Here is a 12710-nt window from a genome sequence, read left to right as displayed (position 1 = left end):
CACCAGAGATCTGGCCACTCGGCGGTCCGCCACTAACAGCTTACACCAGAGATCTGGCCACTCGGCGGTCCGCCACTAACAGCTTACACCAGAGATCTGGCCACTCGGCGGTCCGCCACTAACAGCTTACACCAGAGATCTGCCCACTCGGCGGTCCGCCACTAACAGCTTACACCAGAGATCTGCCCACTCGGCGGTCCGCCACTAACAGCTTACACCAGAGATCTGCCCACTCGGCGGTCCTGCCACTAACAGCTTACACCAGAGATCTGCCCACTCGGCGGTCCTGCCACTAACAGCTTACACCAGAGATCTGGCCACTCGGCGGTCCACCACTAACAGCTTACACCAGAGATCTGGCCACTCGGCGGTCCGCCACTAAAATGCGGCGTTTCTGAAGCTCCTTCAACAGCAGAGGAAGAACCTGGAAGCATGAAATACCGGAAAGTATGAAAGACTCGGATGCAATATTGTAACTTTTTTATTCAACTTTAAAATTAAATACAGTGAAAACTGTTTTGATATTGACTTTCAGCAGTAGTTCCATCTCCCATCACTAGTTGCCACCTATCTGGGCTCTAGAACCTGTTCCAGTGTTCCCTTCCAAAAGACGAAAGATGTGGAAAGATGAGGAAGGCCCCCCTTCCCATGCCTAGAGATACAGTGAGGGAAATAATTATTTGACCCCCCTGCTGAATTCTTAAGTTGACCCATTAATAAAGAAATGAGAGAAAGTCTGTAATTTCACTGGTATGTTTATTTAAACAGCAAAAGATAGATTATTAACAAAACAAGCAAGAAAAAATCATTATGTAACAATTACAAACCAATTTGTCATTTATCTAGGGAAATAAGTATTTGATCCCTTAGAATACATGCTTTAGTACTTGGTGGAATAACCACTGCTTTGAAGCACAGCTGTCTGACGTTTCTTGTAGTTGGTCACCAGGACTGCATGCAGATCATCAGGAATTTTCATCCAATCGGCTTTGCAGACCTCCTTCAAATCTTTAAGGTTTTTATGCTGTCACTTGGATAGATGAAGCTTGAGTTCCCTCCATAGGTTTTCTATGGGATTAAGGTCCGTAGACTGGTTAGGGCCCCCCATGACCATAATGTGCTTCAGAGGGGCCTGAACATGGGCCCTCTTGAGCAGGGGTACTTTGCAAGCACTGCAGGATTTCAAACCGTAACGGCAGGATGTGTTACCGATGGTGACTATGGTCCCTGCTGCTTTGAGATCATTAGCGAGCTCCTCCCATGTATGTCTGGGGTCAGCGCTCACCATTCTTAAGATCAGTGATGCTGCATGAGATGAAACCTTCCTTGGGGCCCCAGACCGAGGGAAATTGACAAAAATAACTGTCATTCTTCCATTTGCGAATAATTTCACCAACTGTTGTCACTTCCTCACTTGGCTGCTTGCTGAAGGTAATGATTCCACCTTTGTGAAGGTCAACAGTGTTTTCACTGGTGTCCTTAGACGTCTCTGTTATTTCCCAACGTGATAAGTTTGAAGATGTAGACAGGTTAGTGACCCAAGAATACTATTTAACAACGTAATGGCATTAAATGATGATGTCTTGGTATCTGTTAATCTGTTAATACTTAATTAAGTACTACTTGTGTTGTGTTAGTGCACATGTACTTGACCTAATTTCTTGCTGGCTTGCAGGGGATCAAATACTTATTTCCCTAGATAAACGACAAATTGGTTTGTAACAGTTGTAACACAATGATTTTTTCTTGCTTGTTAATAATCTATCTTTTGCTGTTTAAATAAACACTGTCATCTTCTAAAACACAGATTCCTCAAGAGACCACAGGTACACAGTGAGGAACGGGAAGTCCTTCCACACACATCCATTGCCGCGGCAACCTCTCCTCGGAGCTTTGCTACGTCCAATCAAGAGGCAAAAGCACTTGATTGGACAGCGCCAAAGGAAGGCTGGCTAATAAAAGCCATCGACTTATAGAGCAACAGTTTTTTTTTTTTTTTTTTTTTTTTAATAAATCAATGCAATCCCCCATATGCAAAGACAGAGAGAAAGACAGAAACAGAGAAGGAGAGAGAGACTGAGAAAGAGAAGTTGCTGCCACTTTTGACTTTGGGGAGGATATGTCAGTTGTGTCAAGTGGGGGGGGGCATTACAAGCTTATACAAGCATGGGTACAGAGACAGTGTATGGAAACTGTCATGAATAACATCACGCAGAGAGCCGATTTCACCAGTACAGACGTTCAACAGATTTATTCTAATATATCCAGTCCTTCAGACGTATGGGCTTGGGGGGGGGGGGCGCTTTAGATATTATGAAACATGAGAGTCCATGTTAAAGTCGTCTACTCACTGATTTATTCATTAGGAAGGTTTACTGAGACATTTCAAAAGCTGGCATGATGCAGCCCGTGAACATGAGACACATTTTAAGTTATAGTTCCTTTAATTTAATATCCATCCATCCATCCATTTTCTAAACTGCTTATCCTACTGGGTCACGGGGGGGTCCCGAGCCTATCCCAGAAGCAAATGGCACGAGGCAGGGAACAACCCAGGATGGGGGGCCAGCCCATTGCAGGGCACACTCACACACCATGCACTCACATATGCACACCTACGGGCAATTTAGCAAGTCCAATTAGCCTCAGCATGTCTTTGGACTGTGGGGGGAAACCGGAGTACCCAGAGGAAACCCCACGACGACATGGGGAGAACATGCAAACTCCACACACATGTGACCCAGGCGGAGACTCGAACCCGGGTCCCAGAGGCGTGAGGCAACAGTGCTAACTACTGCACCACCATGCCGCCCCTTATATTATATTATATATTATATTATATATTATATTATATATTATATTATATATTATATTATATATTATATTATATATTATATTATATATTATATTATATATTATATTATATTAATATAATATAGGAGCTTTTAATAATGACTCTGGAGCTTCAAGTCTCATTCTAGCAGGTCACATGACTAAGTTAGCTCCTCCATGGATGGATGAAGGACCATGGGAACTTTTCCGGTGCAAACGGAAAGGTATTCGGGCTGCTCATGTCTCAGGTAACGGCGAGCCAGCGCTGCATAATGCCCATTCAGCACATGCTGGCAACCATGCATTGTCCAACTGGCCAGACAGATCCAGCCAGTCTTCTGCACAGATACAGCCTCACTGGCATAGACTGAAGGAAATTTGATTAATTGGATTTCTCGCCTAGAAGAGCTTTAGCACTTTAGCCGCAGATAAGCAGCAGGCATTCATTTAAATGCCAATTCATGACATTTTCACCCCTCCAGCAATATTACTGTTTTTTTCCCTATTAGAAACCTTCATATTTCTATGAATGCTTTGTCATCGTGGCTCACAACAGCATCACGGTTTGGGTTTGACAGTATTATTCTTAACAGACATCTTTCCAATTCAGCTATAGGATATTTTAATACAGTACATCGATGCTATTTATGGTGCATGATATGTTATCAGGGGCGGCATGGTGGTGCAGTGGTTAGCACTGTTGCCTCACACCTCTGGGACCCGGGTTCGAGTCTCCGCCTGGGTCACATGTATGTGGAGTTTGCATGTTCTCCCCATGTCGTCGTGGGGTTTCCTCCGGGTACTCCGGTTTCCCCCCACAGTCCAAGGCTAATTGGAGTTGCTAAATTGCCTGTAGGTGTGCATGTGTGAGTGAATGGTGTATGAATGTGCCCTGTGATGGGCTGGCCCCCCATCCTGGGTTGTTCCCTGCCTCGTTGCCCATTGCTTCTGGTATAGGCTCCAGACCCCCTGCGACCCAGTAGGATAAGCGGTTTGGAAAATGGATGGATGGATGGATATGTTATCAAACTTTATTAAAGCTAGATTAAAAAAAATGTATAGAACAGACAGAGTTGACATGCCGGCTGTCTGCTACTGTTTTTCAAAGCAATATTAAGTTGCAAAGAAAAGCTAGTTAGTGCAAACACATTTCACTGGAATTGTCTTAAGATGTTAATTTGTTCTGTTTAAAGATGCCTGGGTCTGCATAACACAATGAAAATCTGATTATAAAAATGTCTGCCACTAAAAAATACAAATTATCTAGGAAAGAATACATTATGTAATCAGAAATGTATCTGTAGAAGTGTTGATTTTCAAGGCAGCCAGGAATGATTTGCAATCAGTATTATTTGAAAACTTCAGGAATGCTGTTTTCTGCATGATTTCTGCCTGAACGCCGTGGGAAGGAAGAATTACACATTTGCCCGGCCATTTCCGGTCATTGTTCAGCTCTGAGTCAGACCTGGGTCACGCAGCGGAGCTCCACCGAACCAAGCAATGGGCTTTCCGTAGATAACGTGCTCGTCATTCGGCTCGTCCATGGTTCGTCTCATAACGTGCACCACAATGGGCTGGGATCGATGCTCCCTTACTGCCCAGTGAGACAGGAAAGCAAAGCGAGGGAGCAGAGGACACATTGCTAATGCATACAGCGCGTACAGTTTGCTAGGAGGCTAGAGAACATGAGCTCTGCATGAAACATCATCGTAAAAAGCAACCGAAACCTTGATCAGACAGAACCACTATCCGACATCCACAGTATAGCGAAGGGTGACAGCAAGGTACTCAGATCACACAGAAAACACACTCTGGGGACAGGAGCCATCGTCAGGGCAGATGAGCTTCATTACAGCGTCTCCTACCGAGTTCGTTCTGGGCTCACACCGCAGGAACAGCATGGAGTTTTGGGCAAAAGAAATCCACTGTTTACTAAAGCAATGCTCTTCATTGTGATATCAGATGATCAATCGTACGGGTCATATCTGAGGCTACGTGCAACGAATGCTGATAAAAGAATCACGGTAGACATCATTCCCTTTGAACGCTCAAGTGTTCAAAAACAAACCACTTCATCTCAGACAGTGATTTTGTGAAGAACACAAGGTCAGGGACCCTTGTAGTTTGGATAACAACAAAAGCATGGTGATCTATCAGAGGCAGAGTGAGAACGGTTAGATTCTTTAATAAATGGGAAAGAAAAGGGGGATTAAAAAAAATGACACAGGACTATTTTGGTCTAAAATTTCCCAACAGACAGAAGGGCTTTGAAGAAGGAGAACTGGTGCCAGCGAGTTGACAGCAAAACATTCAGCAACTTAAAATGTATTAACCTCTAAAATCAGAGCAAGCTTATCGCACTGCGTCCCATTTTTCGAGAAATCTTCAGGTTTGTGGGTCTCAGATTAATAACGGTTCAAGAAAAATCACAGACTTCTGCAGAGCGACTTCTGTCAACGCATAATTTCCGTGCATAGTCATTAGCCAGATTGCAGCACCTGCAGCAATTAAAGTGTAATTAAAGCACAAGCGGCAGGCAGGAAGAGGTCTCACCACGAAGTGGACGGACGACACTAATCTTCTGAAAATTCTTTTCTGTTTTAGTTAATATGGATGTTTTGTGAATGTCAATCCACCTACGGAGGATTTTCCTCCATATAGAAGTTTTTTGAGCACGAGTGGCCTGAAAACTGTCAGTGACACCTCATGAATGCATCCTCCACAGCTGGGTTGATTCATATGGTTTTACTGGCCCTGCGGGGGGTTCCGGAATCCTCCTAATGTCCTAATGAGTAATGCAGGGCTTTGTTTTTCAGGACAGAGCTGCTCTGTCACACAGGCCAGTGATTTCCCTGTTCTCCACAACAGGTGGAGCTCAATGATGAAACACCTTGCTCCTGGAGTGGTGCTCTCCACACCACAGTGACAAATGTCATGCCTCCCACAACAGGCAGTTAACCTTTCCTGCTCCCACCCATATTATCAAATGCTGTCAATCACTGCCTGGCTTAATCAGGTTCTCATTGGATGCTTTATTACCAGGCTAAACCAGGAAGTGATTGGCACTGTCCACCCACTAGGTTTCAAAGCCTTGTTTCTCCCATCACCGACTTGCATGTTCTTTCTTCTCCCAGCTGTCAGGCACGTGTTCAGCTCCCTGACAATCTCAAGAACCGATGCCCCAACACACCTATATTTCCTCACCCTGCCGGAAGGCAAATAAGCCATAATACTGACCCACCCAACCCCACCTTCAACTCTGAGTTTTAAAAACACTCGAGCTCCACTTTCGACAGCAGCATAGAAGCACCGCTCACACGCAAAGCCCAACGGCCGAAGGCTTCCTCCTTCAGTGGCATCAGGCCTCAGAACAAGATCTTTAACCTTGACTTGAGCGCAAGAGAAAAAAAAGAGGGCAGCCCATGCTTCAGCGCAGGCTCACGGCGCACGGCATCCATCAGCGACACGCAGGCAGCCATGGAGATCGGGACAGATCAGGAGGGAGAAAAAAAATCTCCCGCCTTGTTTTCAATCAGGCAGGCTTTTCCAGTCACACCACCCTGGGTACTGAATAGTTCCGGTCCTGTCTAGCATGGCAAAAGAGGATGCTGCTTCATTTATTCTTTTGTATTTAGCTTCTTTATAATAATAATAACAATAACAATAATAATCATGGGGCAGCATGGTAGTGCAGTGGTTAGCACTGTCGCCTCACACCTCTGGGACCCGGGTTCGAGTCTCCGCCTGGGTCACATGTGTGCGGATTTTGCATGTTCTCCCCATGTTGTCGTGGGGTTTTCTCCGGGTACTCCGGTTTCCCCCCCACAGTCCAAAAGCATGCTGAAGCTAATTGGAGTTACTAAATTGCCCGTAGGCGTGCATGTGTGAGTGACTGATGTGTGAATGTGCCCTGTGATGGGCTGGCCCCCCACCCTGGGTTGTTCCCTGCCTCGTGCCCATTGCTTCCGAGATCCAGTAGGATAAGCGGTTTGGAAAATGGATGGATGGATAATAATCATCAGCACCCATCCACCTATCCATCCATCTTCCAACTGATTTTCCCAATCAGTTTTAAAGGTGTTTAAAATAATAATAATCATCATCATCAATTCAAGATGGCGCCACAGATGGCAGACTCGGTACTACGCTCTCTGGTATTGACTTTGTTTTCAGAAGTCTGTCACCAGTCTGGACCAGTCGCCACAGGAACAGTTTCTTCCCTCAAGCCATCACCCTTACAAACATCTGACCTGCAACATCAACCTACACCTGCTTCCCTGACTGCTACACCCTGCTCCACTCACAACACACCATTGAACTAAATCTAAGACACCCCACACACTCTGCACTTTGTATGTTGTTTGCACTTTATGTATATTGTTCTGTCCGTAAATAAGATTCATTTCATATTGTATTTAATCTGTACTGGTTTATTCTGTGTACGGTGTACTGGTACTATTGTACTGTGATGTACCGGAGAGACACCAACTGCCGGAAACAAATTCATCGTGTGCCACACACACACTTGCCTAATAAACCCGATTCTGATTCATCATTATCATCTGAAAGAAGAAAAGAAGACGACTTTTAATCTATTTAAAGACTTTGTATGAGTGCATTATTTATGCTCAAATGATGGTTGGCCGATTCTGATACCAAATATTTCAGCAGGGGTGCTGAACTTTAATCAGTCATATATATATATATATATATATATATATATATATATATATATATATATATATATATATATATATAGACGGCCACCCCTCAAAACACTGCTGTTACACAGGCTGACCTGCACCTCTCATGTCATCGGTGCCCTTGTTATTCGCTGCGAAAACCTCGACCGCAAGCATCAAGCCAAATTATTCCTGATCTAACCACCAAATCGAGGGCTTTACTGAAATATGAAAAACAGCATTAAGTTAAACCGGTAAATATTAAGGCTGAAGAACAAAGACTTATAATAGCTCAGGCTACACCACCTACATTCAGACCAGACCCGCTACAGCCAACCAAGACAAATAAGTAACGCATATTCATGAAGAAGCAATATTGGGTAACACTTCACTTAAAGCACTCATGCTATACTCTACTGACCATTACAATGCAGTATGTAGGTATCTATAGCGCATTATAGATGAGAGCTTCATGGAGCATTCAAAACGCATAATAAACATGGCTATAAGGTGTTGTCTTTTTATAAATAGTTATAGCTCTAATTAAAATACTGTATTATAAATGAATTATATATTTAATTATTATATATTTAAACGTATTTATGAGGCACTATGATGACTGCTGTGTTACCCATTATTGCTACACAGAGATGACTTAATACTTATTGCTACAATTAAGAATTTCAGAGGAGCAAATTTTATCAGTGCTGTAAAACCCCCATCACCCACCGTAGCATCGACGTAATTATTAATTTTATGCTAAAAGGCATGTAAATTAGGGACCTTTTTTGGGTTAAAGACACAGGCCAGCCAATTAACTGCATTAGCACGTGTGTGTGGTGTGGTTACTTTAATGCGACAGGAATGGTCAAATAACTGCATTTCAATAGTTGGGCTTACGAGCAAAGCCCAATCGAATTCAGCCCTCATTAGCTAAGCATTCCCCAATGCCACAGCTCTCCATGGCAACGGAAAACAACGTGACTCTGCACATTAAAATGTGCTGCGAAAGGACCGACCACATATTAATCTTTAACCTCTAATGCCGAAAATATTCTTTTAAGTGGCCAATGAGTGATATCACCAAATAGCAGCTACGGTCAGGCAAATGCTATTTTTAGAGTCTTCTTCTTTACTTTACGACCTCGACTATTTCCAGACCCTCATTGCTGGATACAATCCATAAGGACCAATGAAGCCACCATTCAGATTTGCATAATAACGAAATGTGCAGCACATTTGTGTTTTTGGTACGTTCCTCCTTTTCTGATCTTGGACGTCCCTTAGTTAAGCACCAGAAAGATGAAAAAGACACATAAATCAAATCCTTAAAATAAACTCAATATAGGGAACATTCTGCACTAGTGACTCAGAAATAAGGCGCAGGTCAAGTGAATGAACAAGCTTGTTGGACTTTCAGCACCCCGAACCCGCCACACCCCCCTTTACAAAACTGAACTGACGTAAGGGGTGTGGGACCAAACCGCAATGCACCATGGGATTCAAAACAATCCACAAAGATAGGGGTCACCAGCACAGGGTCTATACGTTTTCATTCCATTCTCCGTACAAGAAAGGCCTTCCTTAATGGGGGCACTGACTGGGCCGTGCGTTCAGCCGGAGTGGGGTGACCGCGTCTACATGTCTGGCCACATGAACACCTGCTTACGACACGAAAGACTATAATCCTAGACCAAGACCGATGAGAAAATCATCACCGTGGCATCCTGAACATCGTCATCCCAAGCCTTAGATACACAGGCAGGACGCAGACTCATCAAGACCTTAAAACTGCGGCATTGTTTAAGACAAGCTACATGAAAATGGGGATAACGCTCAGCACAGAACAATAGAGGTGACAGGAAGGACAGATGAGGAGGATTTCCTCCTACCAAGTTTTTATCTCCGCTACCAATCAGTCTAAATATATAGCACTGAGATTTTACAGTGTGACAAGATTTTTGGTTATATATGGGGAAAAAAAACACAAAATAATGATACGGTGACAACAGATGAATTAAGCGGAACAGGATGTGTGGGAGGCATTTCAAAGTCATTTCCTTCAATATTTGGGAGTGGGGAAGTAAAAAAAAAAAATGTTTGTCTGACAATGATTTCCTGAAATAAGGAACTATCCAAAGAGTTAGACAGCTGCGATTGGGAGATGGTGGGGGGGCAATGTGCAGCCAACCTGCATCTCAGGTTGATGTCCAGGAGAACCAGAATGGACTACACTCAAGTGCCAAGGTGAAATAGCAGCAATGTGACAGTCTGCTGTCACTCAACAGCATGACAACATCTGTCCAAACAGCTGCTACATTCTGGCTGCCTTGTCTACATTCGGCTGGTATTTCTCCAGGAGGCAGAGAGAGAGAGAGACCCAAGGAGAAAAATGACCTGCAGTGCAAAATGGCCACTTTGCTAGCCCAGAAAATTAAAATGTGTTCGGCTTACACCTGTGCACATGGCAACCCAAATGGGCAGACATTAAACAAAATAATTAAGTAACAGTGAGACAGTAAGGCGAAAGGAGGGCAAGACAGAATTATCTGGATTTAAATTTGTGAATACGCGCAAAGATCTTTCTCGGATTTAAGTACATTAAACCTTGAAGATCGTATGGTGCAGCTGAATGCAAAGCTGAAAAGTGGCGTATACAATTACCAATATAATTAATTACACATACAGAAACCACACCATTGCCCTTCACACAACATCTGTTACTGTATGATCGGCTGATCACAAATGCACATTAAAATATGCGTATGAATTATATATAAATACACATACGTTCATTCTTTTAGGTATGATCACCTCAATTAAATATAATGCATTTATCACTGGTTTGACTGGAAAACAGAAACGTTTTTAATGCTTTACTTAAATTTTCAGGACCCCGCCAGTTTTCCTCATGCTTCATACGAATCATTGAGCTGATAAACATAGCTAGACCAGTGACATAACAGCCCACCTGGGGTATTTTCTGTTCGTAACACCTTATGCCAGGGATTTTAATTAGGAACATCTGTTATCAACAAGTTGCAGGTCCAACTTCTGCTTAGATTTTCTGAGCGCAATTAAATAACTATTGATACTGACATTTGCAAAAGATCGCAACTTGTTCGAAGTTCATGTTTCTTGAAAAACAACCTGGCTTCTCAAGTGCGCAGGGGAGCAACGGCAGCCTGAACACACCGTCCGGTTAACAGGTTCAGTAACCTGCAGAAGTTTTTGAGGGTTACTTGAACTTATGGTATTGATCTGGAAAAGACAAATACGTGCAACAGGAAGCAGGCTGCCGCTTGTGCTTACCTTCTGTTGCCTGCGTGCCATGTCCGTGGGCTGTTTGGCATTAAACGGGTACGCGATACACCTCAGCACAAAGACGTAGATCTGCAACTTAGTTTTCCTCTCCTCTTTTTCTTTTTGCAGCCTTTCTTCTTCATGTTTATCCCTCTCACTGGAGACCGAAGGGCTGGGACTAGCAGGTCGCGGCCGCCCGGCACCCGATCGCTTTTCATTCCGACAATCTCGCTCTTGGGCAGGCAAACACCTCTGGGAACCCACCGCAGCCGGAGCCTCCCGAGGCTCCTCTGCCAGCACTTCTTCGCCTGATTCCTCGCTGGAGGATGGATCCAGCATTATTCAAGTCGGTGAGAAGCCAGTCCCGCTCACAGGGAAGCTCGATCGCAGCCCAGCCGCGCCGTTTCGGTATCCTTCACCACAGACCAAGTTTGAGAGAAGTGCTGCCTGGTACGATCAGCAGGGCGGAGTTTCTGCGAGCCTGTGTCACCTGGTTCGCCGCATTCATCCGGGACGGACATCCATCCAGGCTGCAAGCGGAGCGCCAGCAGGCAGGTAGACAACCTGTAGCACCTGCAGCAGGTGGGAGGAGCTCCCTTCACCACAGGAATCCATGCCAGCGCTGCTCCTGCTCCTACCGCTTCCATATGAACCCTGGCACCCTAACTCAAAGGTTTGGTTTGTGTTAAAGTGCTAATAAATGCTTTCAACCCTTTTATGCTTGTGTCATTATACTGGTATGATATTTTAATGCAACTTGGTCAGAGTGTCCTCTTGCCTTGTGTCCTGTGTTTCCTGGTTATGGGATCCAAATTGGCCATGACTTTGTATGGGATATGCAGTTACAGAACATGGACTACTTAATATTTTCATTGCATACATATGTCACTTAATTTCATCTTCTAAATGCTGCAAATAAATGTTTGCACTTTATGTCATTGTGTCCTTTTCTCAACCGCCGTATGTGCCTTTAATTGCCCCTCATTGAGAAATAAAGTGTGTTTAATTGATTTCAATTCATAAAATTTTATTTGCATCTGGTATTGGACAGCAAGACATGCCATCTTTACTTTTGCATAAAGGAGACCCCAGACCCACAAATGCAATGCTTCTCCACAGTCACTTCACTGTGAGCTGAGATACCGCCCTCCATTGCAGCCATCTCTCAGGTCAAGGCTGGCCAAAGGAGGCAGTGTTGTTCTTTTAGTGATTAGGCTGTCTCTCAAAGCCGCTTGCCGAAACCCCAAGTAGACAGGAGAACAATCAGATTACACTTCCGATCATTAGTGCAAAATAATCACTGAAAGAAGTGGTTCCACTAAATTGCTGCATCTGGAAGTGGATTAACAGTAGCTGGTAACTGAATCTGCAAATGTCATACAGCATAATATTTACTAAGACAGGGCTTAAAACAAATAGCGTTAATATTATTCCCAATTATAAGAATATCAGAACCATAATTTTCACAAGTAGTGTACAGCGCGTATTTATAGTGAGCTTGTATATAATTTTTAAAACAACTATTGAATGATATTGGCAAAAACAATTAGATTTTGGATGGATTATTACGGATATGATATGTGCATCCTTTGTTTTTTGAGTACGCTTGCTTAATGGTAAAATACTATCAATTATTGCTCTTAAAAAGATAATGAAAAGTCCTGGTCCAGCTCACTTGTCAGTTGTACTTAGCATGCCTGGTTGAAGATCAGTTCGGAAGAGTCCATGTGACTGAAACAAGATGCATTATGGGTAACATCCCTCTGTCCCCAGTCACTATACAGCACCCAATCAGGCATTTCCTACAGCCCGTTGGTGTCTCATTCATCCAGCTACATTAAACAATGACCGAAATTAGTTACAGCTGTGTTATCCATAATGGCGTTGGTGTCT

At 43.7% G+C, this 12710-nt stretch overlaps 1 protein-coding gene across 1 annotated transcript in view; it reads right to left on the bottom strand.

The window, feature by feature from the left end:
* Window positions 1-11156, bottom strand: part of cadps2 (Ca++-dependent secretion activator 2) — an 81845-nt gene extending 70689 nt beyond the window's left edge. The window contains 1 exon segment of the mRNA XM_049019940.1: window positions 10827-11156. Coding sequence (XP_048875897.1) covers window positions 10827-11156 — 330 coding nt within the window.
* Window positions 11157-12710: the final 1554 nt, after the last annotated feature.

The sequence above is a fragment of the Brienomyrus brachyistius genome, chromosome 1 (assembly GCF_023856365.1).
Source record: "Brienomyrus brachyistius isolate T26 chromosome 1, BBRACH_0.4, whole genome shotgun sequence".
NCBI classification, from domain to species: Eukaryota; Metazoa; Chordata; class Actinopteri; order Osteoglossiformes; family Mormyridae; genus Brienomyrus; species Brienomyrus brachyistius.
Note: the sequence above shows the minus strand (reverse complement) of the source record. Positions and strands in the feature narration are given on the sequence as shown.